This window comes from Mangifera indica, chromosome 12 (genome assembly GCF_011075055.1).
Source record: "Mangifera indica cultivar Alphonso chromosome 12, CATAS_Mindica_2.1, whole genome shotgun sequence".
In the NCBI taxonomy this organism is placed as follows: Eukaryota; Viridiplantae; Streptophyta; class Magnoliopsida; order Sapindales; family Anacardiaceae; genus Mangifera; species Mangifera indica.
The window spans coordinates 12,405,904-12,430,331 of NC_058148.1; the positions used below are offsets into that span (position 1 = coordinate 12,405,904).

Below are 24,428 nucleotides of genomic sequence, written 5' to 3' on the forward strand. Positions count from 1 at the left end.
CCTAACGTCTTATGTTGTTTGTCTTTTCTGTTAGTTATCTTGCTTAAGGTAGCGGAATCATGCAATTGAAAAAAAAAAAAACAAAAGTACAAACCCGGATGCCAGAGAATCTGGCTTCACTTGATTGTATTACAGAAGCATAACTATGAGAATGCCACTGCCTGTATATTTTTCGGGATGAAAATTTCAAAAGCATTTCCAGAGTTTTTAAATATTTAATGCCTTCTAAAAATTTTATTAACCCTTTATATTTTAAAAAATTATAGTTTATTTCAAATATAGATATTATGAAAAGACAAATAGTATCAAAAAAAATATATATGCAAAATGATATTCACAAAAATTCATTAAGTAAAATGAATGATAAATGAAAACTTGACTTTTTGAAATTTAAGGGTAAGCATTTGTTATTTAAACAAATCTTGAGTGACAAATAGTTAGTTAACCATAGAAATATGATTGGGAAAAAAAAAAAAAAGCCACTAAGAGATTGGCATTTATTAAAAAAATAGGTGAAAGAAAAAGAGGTAGAGCCAAATAATGGAATTTGTTTTTAAAAAAAAAGGAAAAGATAAATGCATAAATTTTTTAAATAAGAGAAAATTATATATTTTAATTTTTAAATTTTTAATATATTAAAATAACCTTTTTTTAATCCTTTTACATTATGAAAAATTAAAGTTTTATTATTCGTTTCACCTATCTCATCTTCGATCTCGCTTCTAATATATTGTCACATGTCCAACACTTTGTTTATCATGTTATAGTTTTATTTTTTCTGCTTTAGTGTTTTGTCAAAAGTTTGTATCTTTAGCTTATATTTGACACATAAAAATGTCTTTTATGATGTAAAAAATAATGTAATCCAATATAATTGTATAATCAAATTTCTCTATAAAAACCGTCTTATCTTAAAAGGGATATAAAACTTAATAAAGAATCCTCTTTTAATAAACATGTTTTCCAAAACTTCCATCGAGAACCTCCTTTATTCGACAAAATAAACCTATTTCTTTCCTTCTTAACTAGTAACCCTATTCTTAATCTCTAATCAAAAATATGTTTTGTGTTTATCCTAACTTAGAATCCTCTACATCAAAAATTGGTTACATGACAGTATTGATATTCCATAATAGGTTAGATTAATAATAATGAGTGGTCGAAAGGAAAAAAAAAACACCTATTATCATTTTGAGTAGAGTAAGACATCTTCGGTTATATTTGGTTTTCTCATTCTAATCTAATCCTAATTCTCTTAAAAATGTCTTAGCATTAGTTCAACTCTATCAGAATTCCTAAACTTTTATGAGTAAGAAATAGTCATTTAATCTATTTAGTCTAAATGAAAATTAAAAGTTTGATTGAATACGAGAAACAACTGTGTTTAATGATGCAAACCACAAAATAGGCTATTTGGTTAAAACTTTATGATTAGTTTTTTTAGTGAAGATAAAGAAATAAAAAATTAAAATTTATTATGGCACAACAAAGGAGTTTAGTCTTATCTCAAGAAACAAGAGCTTGGCAACCAAGTCTAATTCAATGCAATTCTATATTTCTTTATTGAGATACAAGAAAAAGAACCGACAACTGAAACATGGTCACAATTCTTCACTAGTTTCAGTAACAAGCAGAAGAAAGTGGACCATTATTTTGATAGACACCACACAAGCTCAAAAGTGAGTGAATTGTATTCCAAAAATGAGCCTGTCATAAATGGTATAGGAAAATCTGAAGAGTATAGATAATCTGTTCTCCGTGAAACTGTTAAATTTTTTTCTCATACCGGCATAACCTTAGAGATTTACTTGAAGAGATATGAACCCAATATCAATCTCTTAAAAAATGAGCTTATTCCTGAACTTAAGACCCTAAAATAAAATGAAAAGTTTAGGATGGGGTTTTTTGATTTACCTAAGTGAACGAGGATGCTTTTTGGTACTTACTATTTGTGCTTCCCATCATGGAACTGAGCGTTTTTTGAGGATTTAAAGGTCTCCAAGAATTCTTTACTCTTTTCAAACTCTTGCTTCTGCCTTGACTTATCCCAATTGTGCTCCTTGGCTAATATCTCAATCACGCGTGGCAATGCCCTGCCTGCTGCATCAGTGTCAAGGAATGCAAGCCGAGATCTCCTAGCAATGAAATCTACAGCAGATTCACAGTATTCATATCGAGCACAGTATGCAACCTCAGCCTCTAGAAAAGGGTATCCATGAGCAAGCTTCTTTCCCAAACCTTCATTCTACAATTAAAATGATGGATTTACGTTAACCACCAAAAAGACGTCACAATAAGATATACATCATATGCACCACCATGTTTTGTACAATATCTTATCACATGGAAAAGATAATATTGGTGCAAATGAGGATATTACTTACCATGGATATTGAAAAAAGGTAATTAGACTTTCGGCAGCACTTAACCCAATAAAATTCAAAACTTGTTATACTTAGGGCACTCCAATATCCAAAAAATGATCTCAAATTCAGTTCCTTCTAATAATTAGGAATCTAGGGTTAAGTTTGTGTATTAAATTTTAATTCATACAGAGCAAGGCAAACCAACCTGAGCTATGGTAGCGACATTTTCTGCCAAGGTGCCATATGCATGGGACAGATGCTTTGAGGCAGCAGTGTCCATAACCCCTGGAACAACTTTACCACCATATGTCCTTTTCATGCGTACATATTGTTGAGCAAGAACAGTGAAATGTGATGGTTCCCATCCATCTCCACCAATAAGCCGCAGGTTATGAGTTAAGCATCCATTGCTCGGACTCAACTTTCCAGACTTTATAGCGGCATTAACTGCATCTTCTGCCATGCTGCAAATGGTTCTAGTAAGCACAAAACTCATGTGCAGAGAAAAAAAGAAAGAGGCAAGAAAGACTAAAAGGAGAAAATAGAAAAATTTTGTCTAATAAAAGGTCAACATGAAAGGGACATATCACTCGGGAAAAGCTTACTACATAAGGTACCAAAACTATAGAACATGCATCAGAGATAGGAAACAACTCTACATCTGCAAATTCAAACTATCCTTTATATGGAAACCTTCTAATAATTAGTTAAAAATACTATCAGCCAAGTTGATCAAACATTACCTTCGGTATGTTGTCCACTTTCCACCAGTAATCGTAACCAAACCTGGATAATCTTCAGATACAACATGATCCCTGGAGATACTCTCAGTATTCTTTGCTGATGGGTCCATTGCCAATGGTCGAATACCGCTCCAAGCAGAAAGAACATCTGTGCGTCGTACCTATTATTTTTCACCATAACTTAAGTATCCACAAGCAGACTGAGTGGAGAGAGGAAAAATGAATGAGATAAATTGAGTCACTAGTGTTAAAAGCATTAAATTACTGAGAATTTTTAGACACCATATCTAGCAAAATGATAATCAACTGATAAACCACTGACAAAAACCAGAAAAACGATAATCAACTGATGAACCGCAGACAAAACAGTATGTATGAGTGTCCCTGTTTGATTCAGAAAGAAATTGCCAAATTAAACGATTGCACAAAATCAAGGGGTCTGATTTGCTTAAATTTCATACCTTTATATTTAGGTAATCACTTATGGCATCAAGTATAAACTGAATCTCATCTTCATGTGGTTCTGGAAGGAAAGTTATGCTAGCGCTAGAATCTGTCGTGCCAGCAATAGTTCTTCCCAGCCATGGCAACATGAAAACTACACGTCCATCCTTGGTTTTAGGAACAATCAAACCCATTCCTTCAGGAGAATAGTAATCAGGTAGAATAATATGAACACCACTGCTTGGACAGATTATAGCTTGCACATTTTTGTCAGCCATTTTCCTAACTGCATCACAAAATGGCCCAGCCGCATTCACAATGACTTTCGCATACGTGTCAAATTCTTTGCCTGGTAACATATCATATGCAGTGAGGGTCATGACGCAATCAATTTAGTACCACTTTTTACATGAAAACTTTCAACACACCACTAACATAAAATTATAGCAACAAACTGATAAGCATTGTTCAGTATCCATGTGTGTGATTTTATGAAGCAAAGTGACTTCAGCTAACTTTAATGCATGCACTTGTCAATCAAGAACTTCAAAATTTGCCCAAAATACAAATCCAAAAATTCAGACTCCTACAGCCAAATATTTCTTTAATCTCAGATTCCCTTGATTAATAGATTAGAAGTCTTTTGCATATTTTATTAATAGTTCAAAGAAAACAAGAACATACAATTGAGTCATGAAAAGACAACTATATACTGTGTCAAACATGAACAAAATTTAGGTGAACTAGCAAGGAATTAAATAAAAATTAAAAAAAATAAATTAGAAACTGATAAAAGTTTAGCTAATATAATTATATAGAAAGGAAAAGCTTTCTTTACCTGATAAGTTGTTTCGAATTCGAGCACCAATTATCCGTTCGCTAGCCTCATCCTTAATAAGGGATATAACTTCTGCATGGTTAAGCACCACTGCACCAGCTAATGCAGCAGTGCATGCTAATCCAACATTAAGACGTGAGTCATTCATCTGCCCATCATAGTAAACCACCGTGCCCCTCAAGTTTCTATCTTTACCCTTCCTAGCAAGAGTGGGGAAGAGCTCAGTAGACTCTTGTGCAGAATAATATCTAGATAGATGTAACAGGCGTGGTCCTGCGACCAAATCGTACATTTTCAAGCCCATCCAGTAGTATACTGCCTCAAACCAGTCAAAACAGGGTGTCATGCAAGGCAAAGCATTGCAGAGATGTGGTGCATTGTCAATAACCTGTTTACGCTCCTCAAGTGCATGAAATACGAGCTTCAATTGCCCATAGTCTAGGTTAAAGACAGCTTTCTCTAAGTAGCGGACTCCTACCATATATTATCAAATATATAGGTAATTAATAAGAAAGAAACAAAAGATATGGTCACAAGTCCTTTTGCATATATCATAAAATAAGTATTTACAGGAAAATGTAAGTATTTATTGCAACTCAGCCTGCCAGTTAAGACAGAATACATTCTTTTAGCGGAAAAAGAGAATGTATAAATTTCATATCAAAAGACTATTTCTGAATTTCTAAACCCAATTAGAATACCTTAAACAACTCTACTGTCAGCACATGTGCAAGGAAAATCATTATGCCCATAAATGAACATTTACAAGTAAGACTTTTTCACTGCCAAACATTGATGAGTCCAAAGTTACCCATTTCTTTAAATTTGAAAGGAATGTCTTGCATAGCACAGTCATACCACCTCATCCATAATTCAGTCTGGTAAAACCGTATCATATAAGCATTTGGATTCTCTTACATCTATAACAATTAGTACCATAAACGGTTATTTTTTAAATAAATGTATGTAGCCCAAAAACACACTAATTACATAGGCTTTCAGTCCAGCTAGCTAATCATCATGCTAGACAAAGTCACCTTTATTTTCAGTTAAGCAACAACAACATCGTCACAAGGAAACCAGAATCATACTGAAAGACTCAGAATATATCTCTCCAAACAACCAAGTCATCCAGTCAGTATCCATGCACAATATTGTTCCAGAAAGGAAAGAATAGAAAGTTCTGTTAGAATTCAAGGAGTTCTTACATTCATAAGATTTTAGAAGCAGCAAAAAGGGTCATTATTGTTACTGTCACATTAACTTTAATATTCTAGTAAACAGAATTAATATAATGTTGAATGCTCCAATGATAGTATACACTATTGTTACTGCAATTGTTTCCTATAGGTGCGTTTGATGCAGAAAATCTTTTATTATTTGCCAACAAGATATATCACATGAAAATTATTGGGTATAAATTAGTATTGTGTTTGATAAAACTAACATGTATAAATAATTATTGTATTTGATTGATAGTAATTGAAAATACTAAAATATTATTTTATTTAAAATCTTAAATGTCCTTAAAAGTTTATTTATTATAAATTAGCATTGTGTTCAGTGAAAATAATGTATTGAATTATTTTTGTAATTTATTATTTTGTTAAATAATGAAATTAAATAAATTATTAGTTAGGTTGTTTATATTTTGATTGAAAACAAGGGTAGTTTTATCATAAAAATTTAATAAGTGATGATAATATTATAACAAAGTTAAATTACATTCATAATTCTTCAATATATAAAATAGAGTTGGTAATCAAATTATCTTTTACATTACTTGTCATTCCACATTGATAATAAAAAGTAATACTAAGGGGTTGTTTAGTTCAAGGGATTGAGAAATTACTCTATTAATCTATCTTTTATTATTTACATTATTTTATTTGATTTATAAATAATAAAAAATTTCGATAATCTTCTATTATTAATAGTGATGCGGCAGGTAATATAAGGAGTAATTTGATTATCAACTCTACCTTAATAATCTTAATTTTATTATAATTATATTTTTATTTATTAATTTTTTAAGACAAAAAAAAGTTTATTTCCAATTAATATAACAAATGACATACAAAATATTTTAGAATAATTATACCTAAGGGCATTTTTTTAAAACAATATACTAATATTCTTTTATTACCTCTAATCAAACACAATAATTATTTATATCTATCTATTTTATCAAATTTTATCAAACATAGTAATAATTTATACCAAAGTAATTTTTCAATTTTGATAATAAAATATTATTCAAACTAAACGCCTCCTAAGGGGCATTTGTAATCTATATTTTATTATTAGTTTGTGGGATAACAAAATATTCTGATAATCTTATATTACCATAGTGAGGTGAAAGTTAATATATGAACCACCTTTATTTTAGATATTAAAATATTATTAAAGTAATTTTAATTTTGTTATAATTTTACTCTTTTTAAAATTTTTAGAACAAAAATACTCTTTAATTAAAAAAAGTAATATATAAAATATTTTAGAAAAAATATATCAATAATAAAATGATAACTTGAAAAAAATTAATATAATTGATTAATTTTTTAATTTGATTAAGTGAAAAATCCTAATATATTATTAGGAGTGTTTGTTTCAGTATAACGAAATTACCCCAATAATCTACCTTTTATTTTAATTTATAGATAATAAAATATTTTTATATTATCAAGATTGATATGTCTTTTAATATAGAGGATAATAGGATTTTCACATTTATCAAGTACCGATAAATTAACAAAATAATCTTAATTTTATTACATTTAAAATATTTATGGCAAAAATATTTCAATTTTCAATTAAAATATTACTTTCAATTAAAATAACAATATTATCATTTTCAGTTATAATCACATTTTCAAATTTAAAATAACAAGAAAGATAAATAATATTTTCAGAAGGCAGCGCAAAATTTGATCAATTAAGCTAATAATTTGATAGCATAAAAAAAGTCTAATATATTAGTTTAACCAAACAATAAAAAAAATATATGCACCATAATTATCTATAGCCGGTCTGACCTATCTTTGTGTTAATACTAGCCAAACGGTGACTAAATATAAACAAACGAATTCATTCATAAAATTCGGAAAAAAATACCGAAATTATATGCGAAGGAACATTCACAATTTAACAATAACAAAAATATGATTGTGTATCTAATCACTTACCTCCGTGAATCAGCTTCGTTGATCGTGAAGACGTACCGGACGAGAAATCTTCTCTTTCAACGAGTCCAACGCGGAGGCCTCGCGTGGCAGCGTCAAGAGCCACGCCTGAGCCGGTGGCACCACCTCCGATTACGAGAATGTCAAGCGGATTAGCAGAGTGAGCGGCGATCAAAGAAGATTCCTGAACGGCTCGGGACGGAACGACACCGTTTGAGTCGTTGATCTGACGCCTGATTACGTCGAGCGAGGAAGAATTTCCACGGTCGTTTCCGGAGAGCGAGGGAGCGCTCAGTAGAATCGCGGTGCCGCCGGCCGCGGCTGCGATTGCGGGGCCGAGACGGCGAATGCGAGTGGACGACATGTAAACAGTAAACAATCAGGATGACGAGTATACGAGGAGTTTGGCAGAACGTGGGACAAAGAAGAAGATGATCCGAGTTATGGGAAAGAGTAAAACGGAGTTTGCGTTGGGAAGCGTTCACGGGAATATTTTATAAATTTACCGAAATATCACTGTTTGGAAGAAGTTGACATTGCGTCCCTTTTATACTGATTTGAGGCTGAATATTATCGATTTTTTATCTGGAAATATTGTATTCAAATTCAAAGAAAATAGTTTAAATCTATTTTGTTTGAATTGTTTGGTTTGTCCATGGTAATACGAGAAAGTATAAGGAGTTTTTAGTAAAGTAAAATTATATGTACTAAAAAAAGGAATTATAGAAAGAAAATAGGGGGTCAAACACGTCGACACGTCGCAAGTGCAAAGGTGCATGGCCCGTGACTCCCCTTAAATAATAGTGGCGAGTAAGCATTAAAACCGTTTAATCTAGTCCGGTCATATCATAAATGAAATCACGAAGTTGAAAGTCAAATGGAATGTCCTGACGGCTATAGAGTTCATTTTTTTACTCCTCAAAATTGGTGTATTATACTTCGGGAATTTCTCTTTATTTTAGAATAATCTTAAGAGGTAAGAATTAATCATGGTGAAAAACTTCCGAAAAAGGACAACATTTCCTAGTATGGATATTTGGTTGTGAATTATAGGTTCAAATTGGATTATGTCATTTATATAGAGTTTATACAAAATCTTCTATATAAAACATAGGCCAAAGGACTATTTTCCACCAATATTTTAATGTAAAAACAAACATGTACCTGTAACTTTTTAAAAACCCAAACACATATCTATGAAGTAACCATTGTTTGAATTTTTTATTAGAGTTTAAGGTAAAATTGTTATTTTTTTAATAATATTAAAATTATATACATAATTTTATCTTATTTTTTCTTTGGGTTTTAAAAACTCATACTTTACCTCCTAACCTCAATTTTAAAAAAAACTTTTTTCTCCCAAATTCCTAAGGTTTTCTCTCCTTTCTTATCTTCGTCAATGGTGGTCATCACCATTTCCATCTTTACCCAGTTGTCTTCCTTCTCAATAGATGATGTCGACGGAGATAAAGAACTTCATCTCCATTAATATCGTTTGTCAAGGAGGGAGATGGTTAGGCTAAAGGTGAAGACGATGGTGGCCACAGTCGATGAAGACCGAAGAAAGGAGAAAACCCTAGGGATTTTGGGGGGATGTTACTTTTTAATCTTGAAACTAGAGGGGAAATGTGAGTTTTTAAAATTTTAAAAAGAAAATGAAATAAAATTATATATATTTTTAATATTATTTATAAAATAATGATTTTACCTTTAGCCTTAATAAAAAATTCTAATAACAGTTGATATATGGATAAGTGTTTGAATTTTTAAAAAATTGTGGATGTATATTTATCTTTATATTAAAACTTGGGTTAAAAATAATCCTTTGGCCTAAAACATAGAAGAGTATAATTGAATAAATTAATATATATACATAAAATAAGAGTGAAAGATATAACAATATAAGAATGTTGTCACGTCTTGTTTATACAAAACTTTATATAAAATCATTGTATGAGTGATATCATAAGTTTGAATATGTAACAATTATTGAGGCATTTGGTTAAATTCAAACAATAATGGACAAAAAATAATTAGTTTAAGAACTTATATATAATTATTTGATTATGATTATATACATAATTAATTATGTATTTATTAATTATAAATAATTACAATTCAATTATGATTGATTAGTAAATAATTTAAAAAGCTGATTGTTTGTGTTAATATATTTAATGTGATACTTATCTTTTGGATTAAATGTTTCAATATTTAGTGGCATTTGCTTGTTAGACATATTGAAACGTTCTATCTATACATAACATGTGAAAATAAAATAAACATTAAAATGTATGAAATGTAAAACTTTCTGTCATTGCTTAAAGTGTTAAATTGCATCAAAATAAAATAGCACATTAAGGCAAAGGCTCTTCCAAACTTATCTGAATTGCTCGATTAATGGTGTATGTAAATGTCAAAATTTGTTAAAATGTGGATGTGTTCTTTATATACATTCTGCTCATCAAAGAATGTAACCGAAGAGAATGAAAAGCGGAGCTACGAATCACGTTGTGCGCTTCATTAACAACGTGGAGGCATTACATGGAGGTGAAAAACTAACTACTATCCTGCTTAATCAATTGCATGTTACTTACACGTGTGTGGTGAGGCACACGTCCGTGTATGATATTACACGGATTCAGTTCATATTTGGTATGCTTGTTGCGTTTTAGAGATTATCAATCCTATCCAAATACACAAACAAGAATAGAAGAGAGATAGAGAGTTGAATATTGATCTTTTGACATTTCCATGACAATTCCGATGGCTTTTTCCTATGCCCATACGAGTAAGGCTAAAAACGAGCCAAACCGAGCCCAAACAGGGTCAAGGTCTTTTTTGGCTCATTTTGGATTGGACTCGGCCCGAGTTTGGTTTAGGCTCACTAAGCCTGCTCAATTATATGTCTGTGATTGAGTTCATATTCGTTATCTTAGATTTGTCAAAGTTAAATTCGTTTTGAGTCTGAATAAACTTACATTAAATCTAATTTTATCTTTAGTTAAGGGTGGAAATAACATCATTTGCTAAGGGTTCAAGCGAGTCATGCTTGACTCGTAAGCCAAGTATGATATTAGTTTGAGTTTGAATTTGAGTTCATTTATGATTTTACTTTTTAATTCGTATTCGGGTTTGTGTTTGGACTTATTCGAGCTAATCTTGATTTGAGCAAGATTTTAAGCTCGTTTTAAGTTCGAACAAATTTACTTCAAATCCAACCATAGGTATGACCAATTTTACGATGAGAAAAATTATTGATGACATTGTCAATGTCAAGGAAGGTAGGAACTTTCAAGAGAATTCGAAAACTATGAACGGCATATAGATTTAACTAAAGGTTAGGGTAGATTTTGAAATTACTTTCTTTTCTAACGCCGGAAAGCCTATGCGGGATTTATTTTCAGTCGCGGGGACAGATAGCAGAAGCTTAAAGAGATCATCGACATCAATGGCGCAAATTCCAAACTTGGACAATGCTCCGATAAATCTCAAATCAATCAGGTGCTCTTTCTTCTCATATTCAGTAACAGACTACTTATACTCACTATCCATACTTGTCGTTTTGCAATTTATTTTGTCGGTTAATTTTACAGAGAGCAGTCTCAGAGAGAGCTCGTAAACATTCTAAAAAATGTAAGCTAAACTGATCATATTTTTATCTACAAGCATTTCTATGAAGTTTTCTCTTTATCGATACAATTCTAGCTCAATTTGGCGTCGTTTTCCTATTTGCAGATTCGAGGCAAGAAGTGTTTGGTCATTGATCCGAAACTTAGCGGCTCACTTTCTTCGATCGTGCCTACATCTACGCTTAAGGCAGTTCTCTTTAGTTGTTGAATGTTTAGTTATGTTAATGTTTTAGGTGAAAACTAGTTGTGATGTTTGGTCTGTCTTTGAATTGAATTTTTTGTAAACTCTAATTTAGGAGAGTAATGTTTTATGTTAATGATAAATAGGAGTATGGCATCGAATTGTGGCTTCTTTCAGCTGAACCGGTTCAGACTGATTGTGCCAAGGTGGTTTATTTTGTTCGTCCACAGCTTGATTTGATGAGGTTTATCAGTTTTCATATACGTGATGATACTTCAAAAGGACTTCAAAGAGAGTACTTTCTTTATTTTGTTCCACGCCATACAGTTGCCTGTGAGAAGGTATTAATATCTAATTCAAGGGGTATGATGTTAAGTATTTAAGATATTGATTGAACAAGCATTCACTTTACAAAGATTTTAGTTTTGATTTTATTTTCATAATGTAGATACTCGAGGAGGAGAAAGTACATGACAAGATTACCATAGGGGAGTATCCACTTTACATGGTTCCACTGGATGAGGATGTATTGTCATTTGAACTTGACCTTGCTCTCAAAGTATGAAGAATATACCTGTACTTGTTTCTTTTTCTTAATAGTGTTTTAAAGTAGAATAGTTTCTATCAGTGTAAGCTTGCGATGCAGTGTCTATATTTAACTCATGATTTGATAGGAATGGCAAGTTGACGGTGATGCAAGTTCACTTTGGCATATTGCAAAAGCTATTCACAAGCTCGAGGTTTATATGGTTTCCATTTTGGAGCCTCAGAGCTATTATTTGATAAGATTGTTTCAAGAATAATTTCGTTTAGTTTGGGTATTATTTAATCAGTTAATTAAGAGTTTGCATTTAATCTTTGTCTTGCAGTTTACTTTTGGATTAATACCAAATGTGAGGGCCAAAGGAAAAGCATCAGTACATGTTGCTGATATTCTAAATCACATGCAAGCAGAGGAACCGGTTTCTTTATCTGATGTAATATGGTGGCTTCAATCTTTTTGAGAAAATTAGTTTTTATATTTGCTTTCTGTTATCTATGTATGTTTTCTAGCTTGTACTGATTACTTTGTTCACAATTCAGATGAGTGTGCCAGAGATAAATACACTCATTCTAATTGATAGGGAGGTAAATTATGCTTATCATTGCTTATGGATATTCATGCTTGTAGTTATTTGTTTCAAATACTTGTGATGCTTGTTCCACATACCTTTTTCTTTCACAAATTTTCTTTTTTCTTTTGTACTCTTGAACTTTAAAATAAAGCTAACTTGGTGTGCATGAGTAGAATGAACAGAGGGGGATGAAATATTAACGATTATTAAAATACTTGATTACAGTATTGAGTAGGACATCTATGTCATAATGAGAAAGAGCTTGTTAAATTTAGAAAATATAGTATATGTGGGAGTATTCTTTAAGTTTATTATCGAATATAAATCTTATGAAGGGAAAATGTTGTTGCCACTATTAACTTAGGAAATCTCAAGGTGTAGCATTGTGCATTTATGTTAAAGGCTGTATTTTTAGTTCTTTAAAACTAGTCATTAATTTTATTTTTTTTTTGTAGGCTGAAGAAAGCACAAGTAGTAACAATTATGCTTGCTTTCCAATCAGTTTGTATGAGCGGACTTAATATTAATAAAATATTATTGTATCCTATTAAAACATAGAAGAATTGCATATAGTAGTGTTGCCTTCTAGGTCTTGAGTGCTTTTGTGATATCATTTATATACAAGTATTCCTGCCATAACTTAAAATTTACTTTTCCATGGTTGTAGGTTGACATGGTTACTGCCATGTGTTCTCAATTAACATATGAAGGGCTGTTGGATGAGGTAAGCTGATAGTCTAGTGGAGTAATTAAATTATGTGATATTCAATTTATTAGATCACTACATGCTGGTTGTATCATGATCTTAATATGAGTTTGATCAGTTGTTATTGGAAATATATGTGGAATATTGAAGTTTTGCCTGAGGTCCTTTTTCCTCTTAGTGGTTGTTGTACTAATTAACCTTGTCAGGCAAATGAGATAATTTTTGTCTTTGGAACATTAATTACTAATAAAAAGATTAGTGATCTAGTCATCTCATATCGGGTGTACCTGGAAATGTAAGATGATTGAACCTAATGCTCATTCAATAATTGATAATTCTGTTTTCAAATTCTTAAAGCTAAATCTTCAAGGGAAAATCTATACCTATGTTCCCAAATGATATTTTAAGTTGAGTTGAGTTGCCTTTAGTTTCTAGTGATTGGATTTTGTTACAAGCCATTTCTAATAGCTTTAGTACAGTTTCTGCATATCAACAATGGTTCTGTGGAGCTCGATGCCTCAATCATGGGCATGCAACAACAAGAAGGAAAAAAGATCAAAATTCCACTTAATTCAAGGTAAGCTAGCCTTTGGTTGATATGACACATTTCCTTAGGTGATGCAAGCACATTTTTTTGTGGTTTTCATTGAGCTATATGTGGGTTTTGGTTTGAGACATTTATGACATTTGACAGAGATACAAATAGGAAAATTAGTACAGCTGCTGTCAGGCTGAGATTCTTAATAATTCTTCCTGTCTTTCATGAGCTTAGTGAAAAAATGATTCGGTGGATGGACTGACATGACCCTTTTAAATTCTACTTCAGAGCAAAAACTTATCTTACTTGCATAATTATGAAAGTATGCTTTTCTTTATTTAATTTCTTTATTTCCTCTCTCTGCTCTCCCTTTTGGTCTGACTTGGCTTAATGTTTAATTCAGTGACAAACTATTCAAGGAGATATGGGATCTCAACTTTGAAGTTGTTGGCCAGGTTTATCTGTCTTCTATTTTATTTTATTTTTTTCTTACAAGATAATATCTTTCCTTCTTTCAATTCAATTTCTTAGTTGCCATTTGCAGTATGATTGCAGGTTCTACGTCAAAAGGCAACATCCATGAAGCAAGACTACACTGAAGTGACTACTACAGTAAGTGTATACTTTGGCATTTAGCTACTCCAAGTGCTTAAGTTTTAATCTTAATGATGTGGCTGTCCCCAACTTGAGTAATTGTAAATGAAACTAATTTGGTTTTATATAATTCCTTTCTGAGACATAGTATTTGTATGTAAGACATAAGAATGCTGCCTTTAATTTTTTGGGTGATAATGTACCAAATGATGTCTTATTGAACTTTTGATGCCATAGAGCAAACCTGTTACATCACTTTTGCTATAGTTGAAGGCTACTGCTAACACTTTGTAATGGAGTGTAATGTGATGCTTACAGTCCCAGACAGTTTCGGAACTAAAAGACTTTGTCAAAAAGCTCAACTCATTGCCAGAAATGACTGTAAGTTTTCCTTTATATTTGGCTTTTACCTTTCTAAAGTTAGTTTGCTCTTTCTTTAAATGCTTCAAGCTTGAGATTCTAACTTGGTTCAGGTTTTGTTTTAGAGGCACATAAATCTTGCTCAGCATCTATCAAAATTCACATCAAAGCCGTCGTTTCTTGGACAACTTGACATGGAACACACAATCATCGAGGCTCAGAGTTATGACATGTAAGCTGAATTTATACTTCTGCCTTTAATTTCTAGATTGAACTGTTGTGACTCAAGTCACATTAATCTGCCAAATGCTAGTTTACCATCACTGTTTATTTATATCATGCATTATTTCATGATAACGAACTCATTCTCTTTTCTGCTCCATCAGCACATTCAATCACCAGAGATTTATTCTCTTTGTATGAGGAGAAATTGTTGTTATGTATTTAAGATGTCATGTTTCTTTTCCTTAGACTGATTGCATTGTGATTATTGCACTTTTTAGTAAAGTGATAAGTTATGTGAAAGGGAGAGAAGTGTGACAGCAATGGCTTTCTTTGACCTCATCTCTTGATTCTCTTGTGCAATTCAACAAGGCTATAAGCGTCACTGAGATTTTTTTATCTAAACCTCATTCAGACCAGTTTATAGATTTATTGTTTTGGACTAGTTGATGGGGATCTGTCATTTGAAAGTCCACATTGGAATATGGCAGAACCAATAAAATCATATATTTCAGCTCACTGAAACTTTCATATTTTTATTGTTATCTTTATCAGTTTATTAAGATTGAACAGTTTCCTACTTGTTTAAAATATGGTTTATTGACTAATGATCACCTTGATTCTTAGTTTCTGAAAGCATGGAACTTATGTAGATACTGAATGCAGATGTTTTGAGCACATAGAAGAAATTATCCATAAGCAGGAACCTCTTAACAAAGTATTGCGGCTTCTGATCTTATTTTCTGTTACAAATTCAGGGTTGCCCAAGAAGCAATTTGATTATCTGAGGCAAGTATCTTGTGTAGTATACTATATGGCTCTTATTCAAGACTTTTCTAAATTTATTGACTATGTCACATTGTGGCTACTTTTAATTGTGCACCAAAATGAATTTGGTATTTTTGTTCATGGTATAGGAGGGAGCTACTCCACAGTTATGGATTTGAGCACATGGCTACATTAAACAATTTAGAGAAAGCCGGATTGCTCAAAAAACAGGTTTAGAAGTATTTCTTCTGTTTGCACTAGTGGTGTAATCATCAAGTTGATTAGAATTTAGCAAAGTATTTAATTGGCTGTTCAAGCTCTGAATGCTGCAGGAGTCAAAAAGCAACTGGCTGACAATCAAGCGTGCTCTGCAACTTGTAGTTGAAGATACTGATTCAGCAAAGTATTATTCTTCTTGCTCAAACAATCTTATTCTGTTTCTTAATACTTTTATAATGTTTATTGAATTATCTTCTTGGTAAGAAAAGATAGATCATCACCCACCATTTGTGGTGGTTTCATTACCTCTCCTTGATACTGGCCTGGTATATTGTTTATTAGTATGCTAAAATGCTCATATCTGGTCAAGCAAGTGAGGATTGACAGGTTATTTATTTGTCTTGACTTTGCTCCTGCAGTGTAAGGATATGTCCTGCAGGATTTTGCTTTCAGTCTTTCTTCCCTTATTTCCTATTTTAACATGTTTTTTCTCAAATTTTAATCTGAGCAAAATATTCTTCTGACTGGTCTGGTTTAGGCATTGGAAAAACTGTAAAACATAGTCTCTCTCTCTCTCTCATAATTAGTCGTCTCTATTCTTCAGTGTCGCTTAGTTGCAGTTTCCAATATATTGTTTTAGCCTGTTCACTATATAAGTTGACAATGTATAATTTGTTTTCTTCAAAGTGTGATATTGTAGATGAAGTAATTATGACTTTATGTTTTCTAAAATACTTGTCTTTCTTATTTATTTATTTATTTTTTTCTTATTCTACAGCCCCAATGATATTTCTTATGTCTTTTCCGGATATGCACCACTTAGTATTCGCCTTGTTCAGAATGCTGTTCGATCTGGATGGTGAGGATACTTCGGTTTGCTTTAGTTCTAATTCTTGTATTTCTGTTTGACCTATTTTTTAGTTTTGTAAGTGGGGGAAGATGAAAAACTAAAAGTTTCATTCTTGATGATCTTGTTTAATTCTGCTTATTGGTTACTTTTTTTAATTGTTTTATAGAAGACAAAAGGATTTATTTTATTAGGAAAAGAAAAGTCAAAAGATGTACAAATAGGTGAGCTAGCTCTGTCCACATGAGGAACAAAAGAGAATTCATAAAGACTTTTCATAACTTTTGGAAAAGATTAATTTGTTGTGTGTATAAGACGTTTAATGGCTGTGTTTTCTGTAAACATCATTTTCCTGGGTGTAAGGTGTCTGTTACATTTCTATACTAGATGTAATATAATATGTTTGTCTTCATGCATGATCTCTCAGCTGCATGGTCTTGTACAGGTATGTAATAGACTTCTTGATGTAACCATATGGTACTTTCATGAAATATCAGACAAAATCATATTATTATTAAATCATTAAAAAATGCCACGGATTTGCATATATCCTCTCTTTGGCAAAATGCTTTTGAATTGGTTTTTCATATCAAAACATACACATATGGATGTTGTCATTTGAAAAATTACTAAAATATTGCTCTAAACATCAGGTATGAGCATTGGGCCAACAAGCCTCTTTCAATTACAAAGATGTACTTTGTAATATATATCATTCTATATGTGAACTTTATATAGATGACCTTTCGCATTTCAATGTGATCACCCCTAGGCGCCCTATGGAAGAAATTTTGAAGCTGTTACCTGGACCACAAATGGAATCGAAGAGAGTCAGTACACTTCTCTTTTTGTGACTCATATTCTAGATTTTTTCTTTTGACTGTGACATATTTTACCATTTTAAAAAATTTTCACAAGCTGTATATATATCCTGAATAAGAGAATCTTCCTTTTCCATACTCTCTTCATTCTTCCCTCTCCTCACTCATGCCATACTCATAACATTTTAAAGTACATTGATATATACCATCATTTATATATCTTGAATAATTTTTTTAGGGTGCGTTCTCAAGCAATCCATCATCTGACATGTTGCAGGGGGCCCTCGGCTCCGTGGACAAGTAAGTGAAATTTTCAATCAAAATGTTGGGATGCTAAACAAATGATTATTCTGCTCTCACTTATAGGAGCATAAAACATCTGATTGATGTTTCTTTTCACCTTAGTAGTTCTGCTGGAATTTTTACAAAATAAAATATTATTGTTAAAACACTTATTTCAAGTTACCACTTTTAATTTTCATTTTGGGATCTGTAAATTTTAGGTTTTGGATCTCATTTACTATTATTATAATACCACTGAACATATTTCAGATTAGCTGATGGGAGACGCTCTCTAGTACTTGTAGTCTTCATTGGAGGAGTAACATTTGCAGAAATTGCCGCTCTTCGGTTTCTCAGTGCACAGGTGCCTGAATTGCTTTATTTATGCAATCCTGTTAGACAAAGCAATGATTCATATTATTGGAATGCCAAAACACCATGATGTGTCTTTACGTTAATATAGGCAGCTCTGTTAAAATGATTCTAGTCTTCATGTAAGTTCGGACTACTCTGTTTGACAAACCTCCATACATGGCTGTTCAGAGCGCCTGACTTGGTGATTTAGTTTCCAATATGATGAACAGAAACAGAAAGTGTCACCGTCCGCCTCTAATGATTCATTCTACTTTGTTGCTTACAGGAAGGGATGGCGTATGATTTAATTGTCGGAACCACGAAAATTGTTAGTGGCAATAGCTTGGCAGAAACATTCATAGAGAAATCTATTTGACTTGAAAAGTTTTATGGATCATGTTCTCTTGCTGAAGCTGACCGAGTTTTCCAAATTTACTAATTATTTTCTGTGTCTTGAATTTTACATTTGGTAAAAAATGAGCTCTGTTGTCATGATAATGTTAAGCCGATGCTAATTGGTATAGCTCTCCTTTTTTACTTTTTCGAGTAATTTATCCAATGTATTGATTTTTCGAGGGGATAAAATAGTAGTGACATTAATATTGTATTCACATTAATTGCAAGTATTAGCGCAGTCCTCAATTTATATGTCAACCAGAAATAATTAGGGTCCTAAATTTGGCTGCGACACTGAACTTGACTGAATATTTTGAATTTAATTTTTCAATATTTTGAATTTATTCAATAGGGTTGGTAAATTTTTGAGGCACATCGTAGCCATTTTTTAGCATCTTTAAGTCAAGTTATCAGTTTGAAATACATTCATTAACAGCCTTAAGAAGTCTTTGACACCAAACATAGTGATATATGCATATTCTTTTAGCTAGAGATGGTGGTTAGGGTAGGTTTATATCAACTTCATGCAACCAAAAAATACAATCTAATTCAAATTATTCTCTTCAAGGACCAAAAAGTCTACCAAAAAATCCCACTTTTTCAACCATAAATTTCAAATTCCTTGTCATAAAATCAGAACAACCCAAAGGTACAAATACAATGACTTTTTTAACTACCATAATCACAAGAATGTAAAAATTTACACCCGTTATATTCTACATTTAATATCATCAAGAAGTTACAGAATTACCTCATTTCTCCAAAGTTGTCTTAAGCCACCTAAACAAAATATACAAATGTATGCAGAAATTTTAAAAGAACCTGTGTGAACCTGTGTATCGGGAGTGATTCGTGCTGCCCCTTTTTGCAACTTCTGGTAGTAGTAGAGTCTCCGGTCTCTGTCCACTGGTTAAACTTCTGGTAGTAGTAGAGTCTCTGGTCTCTGTCCACTGATCGGTAACCGCAGTCCATGTATAATCTAAAAGCACTTTATGTATATATGCTTGGATAATTCTTTCCTATGTAGACACCTCCATTTGAAATATACAGCCTCAACATCTGTGTTCACTTTGCAATTTTCTGAAATGTTTGTGTAAGTTATTGTTTTTCATCGCAATGGCAGCACTGTAGGAATTCAAGAAATTTGTGTAACAACATCAGACCGTTGGAGGAGTTCTAGTATACTTCCAGCTTTTCTCTTTGCTCTATCAGTGCCACTCTCCAACAGTTCCTTCAATGCCTCTTCTGCGTCATGCTCCCTGGCAATTTTTAACTGTTCCAAGTCACCAGTGCATAGAGACCATAATATTGCTGAAGCATTCTCCCTGTTGCGTGGGGAACCAGTTTTTATTACATCAATCAAAACTGGAATTGGTTCAACCAGACCGATTGCTGTCTTCCCTTCTTGATGGCTTGCGAGAATCGCCAGAATTGCCAATGCTTCATCCACCATTCCACCTCCAGCATCCTTTAGATATCTCATCAGTGGTGGCACTATACCAGCCCTAACAGCCCGAGCCTTGTTTCCCTGATAGATAGAGAGATTAAAAATTGCAGTGGCAGCATCCTTCTTTCCTCTTGGCGTCCCTTCACAAAGTAATTTAATAAGAGCAGGGATTGCCCCAGCTGCTCCAATTGACACTTTGTTTTCATCTAAAACAGACAAACTGAAAAGGGTTGCAGCTGCGTTTTCCCTGGCCTCCATACTGCCATTTTTCAACACATCTACTATATCAGGTATTGCGCCAGCATTTACAATTGTTCCCTTGTTAGTATCATTTATGGAAAGGTTGAGCAATGCTGTTACAGCATGCTCCTGGGTCCGAGGATCTGTGGAGGATAATAGCTCTACAAGAAGCGGAATGGCACCTGCCTCGGCAATACACACTCTATTATCGGCATTCCTTTTTGCCAGCAACCTGAGTTCACCAGCAGCTGCCCTTTGCTCTTCCAATTTTCCACATGCTAATTTATCTAACAAGGCAACTATAGCAGCTCGATCACATTCAGAAACACTGCTTCCTGGTTTTTTGCTTCTGCATGTCCCTTGATTTTTAGGAAGCTCAACACCATTGCTCTCACACCACAAAGCAATCAGACTTTTCAAAACATAGTTAGGTGTTAGTGCTGTGTGCAGCAGTGTCTGCTGTGTTTTGGGACAGGTTTTATGCCCCGCGTCCAACCACTTCTGAATGCAGGATCTTTCATATGTCTGCAAATGGAAGTAGAATAATTTATTAGTAAAAGCTACTAATACAATTTCAGAGCTGTGCAATGCTAAATGCAGTAAGACTTAAACCTGTCCAGTTGAGACGATCACGGGATCTTTCATCAATTCAAGAGAAATTGGACAACGAAAATCATCCGGGATAACAGGGGATCTGTGTTTAATCAAGCCCTTCTCACCATCAGAGATGCCAAGTTCTGGGTTTTCACTCAAAGCAAGATCCTTTAGCTTCTTAAGCAGGGTTGATACATCCTCTAGATATTCTCCAAGATCTCCACCACTTGAAATGACCAATTCATGGAAAGCAAGGGACTCTTTTTTTAAATCATTGATAGTTCTAAGTTGCAGCTTTTCTGAAAGTCCTTTTAGCACTGTATGATCGGGGTCTTTTTCTTTCTGTGCTATTTCTAAATCAAGTTCCAGTTGTACATCAGGTGAGTCAGGTCTTCCTTTCGCTCTTTTGAATTGAATGTGCACAAGTTCAATCTGAAAAGGGATGGAGGGAAATGCAATACTAGTCAACACTGTGTAAATCATGGGATGCTACTGCTACATTAAATTAAAACTAATTTCTGACCAAGATCTCTCTCTGAAGTAGGCACAATTCAAAAGGATATGAAACAGTAAAGAATTCTGGCATATTTCAGCTAAGTTTTCACAAATCACAAGAGTATTTGAGGTACCTGTTCTTGAACTTCCTCCAATAAATCAAATCTATCATAAGGGATCTCGCTTAATGCTGCTTCAATTTGTTCAGTCATTTCCTGAAATTGTGCTGAAATCTTGTCCCTTTGCAAGCACTGTGAAATGAAAGCATGATAAATTCAAAATATAACATAATATAAGTGCTTCATTCACTGAAAATGAAATAACCTGACAAAAAAATATATAATGCCTCAAGTTTTGATGATTTCACTTTTTTCTGTGAAGTGCTTGTTTAAAATGTACACAGCACAAATTTAGTTCATATAAAGACCGGTTGATCGCTTTCTTATGGACCTTAAAGATAGGAGATGATGAAACATAAACCAGTTTTTCAAACAATTGCATTGTTTCCTATATCTTCAATGAGACAGACCTCAAGCAACATGCAAATGAAAATTGATATCTTTCCCAGGAAACAATAACAGAAAATTCAGCAAAGTAGTTCTCCAACTCAATTCAACAAAACCAGATAAGCCTTAATCCCAAATTATCTGGGGTTGGCTGCATTAATCCTTTCCCCTCAAGTCTGCACATACAAATTCTCCATAGCTTACAACACTAATTATTCTTATTCTTATGAGCTCTCAAATTTGATCAGAAAAAAGAAAGAGACAAAGTTCCAAAATAACACGCAACATTCACACACAATCGCGATACAAAGTCCAGTCTGAGAAATTTTACAATAAAAAAGCTTTTAAATTTTAAATCTACAAACTTGGAACAAAAGGCACAAATTTGAATCTATTGACTTTTACAGGGCTAAAGAAACTCATTTACAACTTCAACAAAATGACCTTAATTTTCATTGCAAACTACCCAATATGATACAAAATTCAAAAACATCAGCTCAATTTTCTTTCTCTCCATTCTCTCATCAACAAACAGAAAATTTAACCAACAAAAGTACCTGATATATCTTGCTCCCTTCATAGATCGATTTGAGAAGCTGAACAGACGAATCCAGAGCAACACTCAACAGTTCCAAGCCTTTTATCTCTTCTTCACCAAGCTCTTTATTGCTATCACTTAATTCCTCAAATAAAGGACTCAACAGCTTGATTCTACGCACCAAATTCCCATGCATTTTCTTGAACATGTTTGTGCACTCGGGTAACTCGGAAACCTCCTTTACTGAGTTAACCAGTCGACTCAGTAACTCGGGCCCTGGATTTGTGAGTCCCATATTTCTCTTCACCAGAATTGAGCCACCAAATCAATAAAAGCACAAAATTATAGATACTCAAAAGAGAATATTGAATGAATTTAAAGGGGCTTTTTGAGTATTAAAACAAAATAAATATAATTTTAACCGAGTCGGCTGTAATTTAACTGGGTCAACGAAATTCAGCCATGAAACAGACCCAACATAAAAACAAAAATGAAAACTTGATTCGAAAATTGAAGTTTTCAATGGATCAAAGGCCGACCCAGATCATAAAATGGAGTGACTTGAAAAGGGTTTTGTGGAATTAAGAAGAAGAGAAGAACGAACAAGAAGGGAACGTAGGCTAAATAAAGAAAAAGTTTGTGGGTTTAAAAATTTTATAGAAAATTTGTATCCAATAACTGTGTTGAAAATTGGGATTATAACTTGATTAAATAATTCATTAATGATAATACACTGATTAATGATGCTGGGTCTTCCTGTTTTAGTGTTAGCTTTGGAAGAGTAAAAGGCGAACTGAGATCATTTGTGACCTCATTGCAATTGACATATATTCAACTATTTTTTTTTTTATTTATGCCATTTCTTTTCTTATGAATTTTATTGTTAAATGCACACATATTTTTTGGAATTTATATTTAAACGGGAACATGAATTAATTGCCATATTTCCCAATTAACATAATTGATTTTTATGATTTATTAATAATGACGCTTATCATATAAAAGGGTTTAAATTTAATGACAAAAATATATTATTATAGAAATTGCCAATTTAAGGCTAATTCTACACTGTTTAAAATGCGTCCAATTGTGTGGACCGGACAACTTTGGCGCGTCATTGTCACTTACCGTTAATCCTTCCCGCGTAGAATTGGCAATGGACGGTGGAGATTAATCTATGAACGGCGGCTTCACTTGGATTGGCGGATAAAACAACGCAAAGCCAAAGCCGAAGTTTATAAATTTATAATTATAATTTTTAAAAAATTTATAATATTTTAAAATCTAAATTTAGAAATAGTCTTGTAGAAATTTAGGAGGATAGGTTAGAATTGACTATAGAACATCTAAAACAAATAATTATTAATTAATATATGGATCTTTACAAGTAAGTAAACATGCTGTAAAATCTTTAAAAGACAAAATGAATCATTATTATTTACTATTTTAAATCAAGTAAAATTTATCACTGGGTTATAAATGAAATTAATTATTTATTTTTTAAAAAAGTCAAATAAATAGAAACATAATATATATATATATATTAGACTAATATCCATGGCTTTAAGTATAGGTTAAATAATAAAAAAAATTGTATCCAAGTGACGTGAGGTTACCTCAAAAATATTAATCACAGATTATATATATAAACATAGTGTGAAATCAAGTTCAAAATATTTTTTTTTTTAAGGGGAAAAACATTGAAAAAGTCAGGATTTTTAAGAAGAAAATTAAAATAAAGAGAAGGCGTGTTTGGTGGAGCAGTGTAGAAGTAGTGGGCGTGGTGGCGACAACAAAGAAAGAGAAGAAAGAAGACCAAGCCCATCACGAAAAAGAAAAAGTCGGTAACCATTAGCGAAAAGAATATACATGGGTCCCACGCTTAACCAGCAGATCAAGACCGTCGAACCACTATCATCTTCTTTCTTCTGAGAGAAGAGAAAATTGTCAAACGAGAAGGAAAGGAAAGTAGAGTTGGTACGCGCGTGTTAAGACAACTT

The 24,428-nt window shown here is 32.7% G+C and overlaps 3 protein-coding genes across 6 annotated transcripts; 1 reads left to right on the forward strand and 2 right to left on the reverse strand.

Moving 5' to 3' along the window:
• Window positions 1-1,535: 1,535 nt before the first annotated feature.
• Window positions 1,536-8,141, reverse strand: LOC123193545 (glycerol-3-phosphate dehydrogenase SDP6, mitochondrial). Its single transcript, XM_044606580.1, has 7 exons — window positions 7,577-8,141; window positions 4,392-4,865; window positions 3,571-3,902; window positions 3,110-3,270; window positions 2,572-2,830; window positions 1,947-2,245; window positions 1,536-1,871 (listed from the first exon to the last, which is right to left on the reverse strand). Coding segments are annotated over exons 1-7 (1,887 nt in total). The 5' UTR covers window positions 7,938-8,141; the 3' UTR covers window positions 1,536-1,870.
• Window positions 8,142-10,906: 2,765 nt separating this feature from the next.
• LOC123192243 (vacuolar protein-sorting-associated protein 33 homolog) lies at window positions 10,907-18,829 on the forward strand. Of its 4 annotated transcripts, none has more exons than XM_044604725.1 (22): window positions 10,908-11,077; window positions 11,170-11,209; window positions 11,312-11,392; window positions 11,533-11,727; window positions 11,835-11,945; window positions 12,061-12,126; window positions 12,256-12,363; window positions 12,470-12,514; window positions 13,169-13,225; window positions 13,687-13,784; window positions 14,149-14,200; window positions 14,301-14,357; window positions 14,658-14,720; window positions 14,825-14,931; window positions 15,588-15,710; window positions 15,839-15,920; window positions 16,022-16,092; window positions 16,687-16,767; window positions 17,528-17,585; window positions 17,815-17,876; window positions 18,129-18,222; window positions 18,322-18,483. In XM_044604725.1, exons 1-22 carry the CDS (start codon window positions 10,962-10,964, stop codon window positions 18,337-18,339), a joined length of 1,785 nt encoding a protein of 594 aa, XP_044460660.1. In that variant the 5' UTR covers window positions 10,908-10,961; the 3' UTR covers window positions 18,340-18,483. The 4 variants fall into 4 exon arrangements, 3 of the variants coding, with proteins under 3 accessions (XP_044460660.1, XP_044460659.1, XP_044460658.1); XM_044604723.1 differs by lacking the exon at window positions 18,322-18,483 and adding an exon at window positions 18,499-18,829 and having other exon boundaries at window positions 10,914-11,077; XR_006496841.1 differs by lacking the exons at window positions 17,815-17,876; window positions 18,322-18,483 and adding an exon at window positions 18,499-18,552 and having other exon boundaries at window positions 10,907-11,077.
• A 357-nt stretch (window positions 18,830-19,186) lies between these two features.
• LOC123192242 (U-box domain-containing protein 14) lies at window positions 19,187-23,238 on the reverse strand. The gene is made up of 4 exons (XM_044604722.1): window positions 22,448-23,238; window positions 21,519-21,635; window positions 20,908-21,321; window positions 19,187-20,820 (listed from the first exon to the last, which is right to left on the reverse strand). The coding sequence occupies exons 1-4, from the start codon at window positions 22,721-22,723 to the stop codon at window positions 19,744-19,746; spliced, it is 1,884 nt and encodes a 627-aa protein (XP_044460657.1). The 5' UTR covers window positions 22,724-23,238; the 3' UTR covers window positions 19,187-19,743.
• Window positions 23,239-24,428: the final 1,190 nt, after the last annotated feature.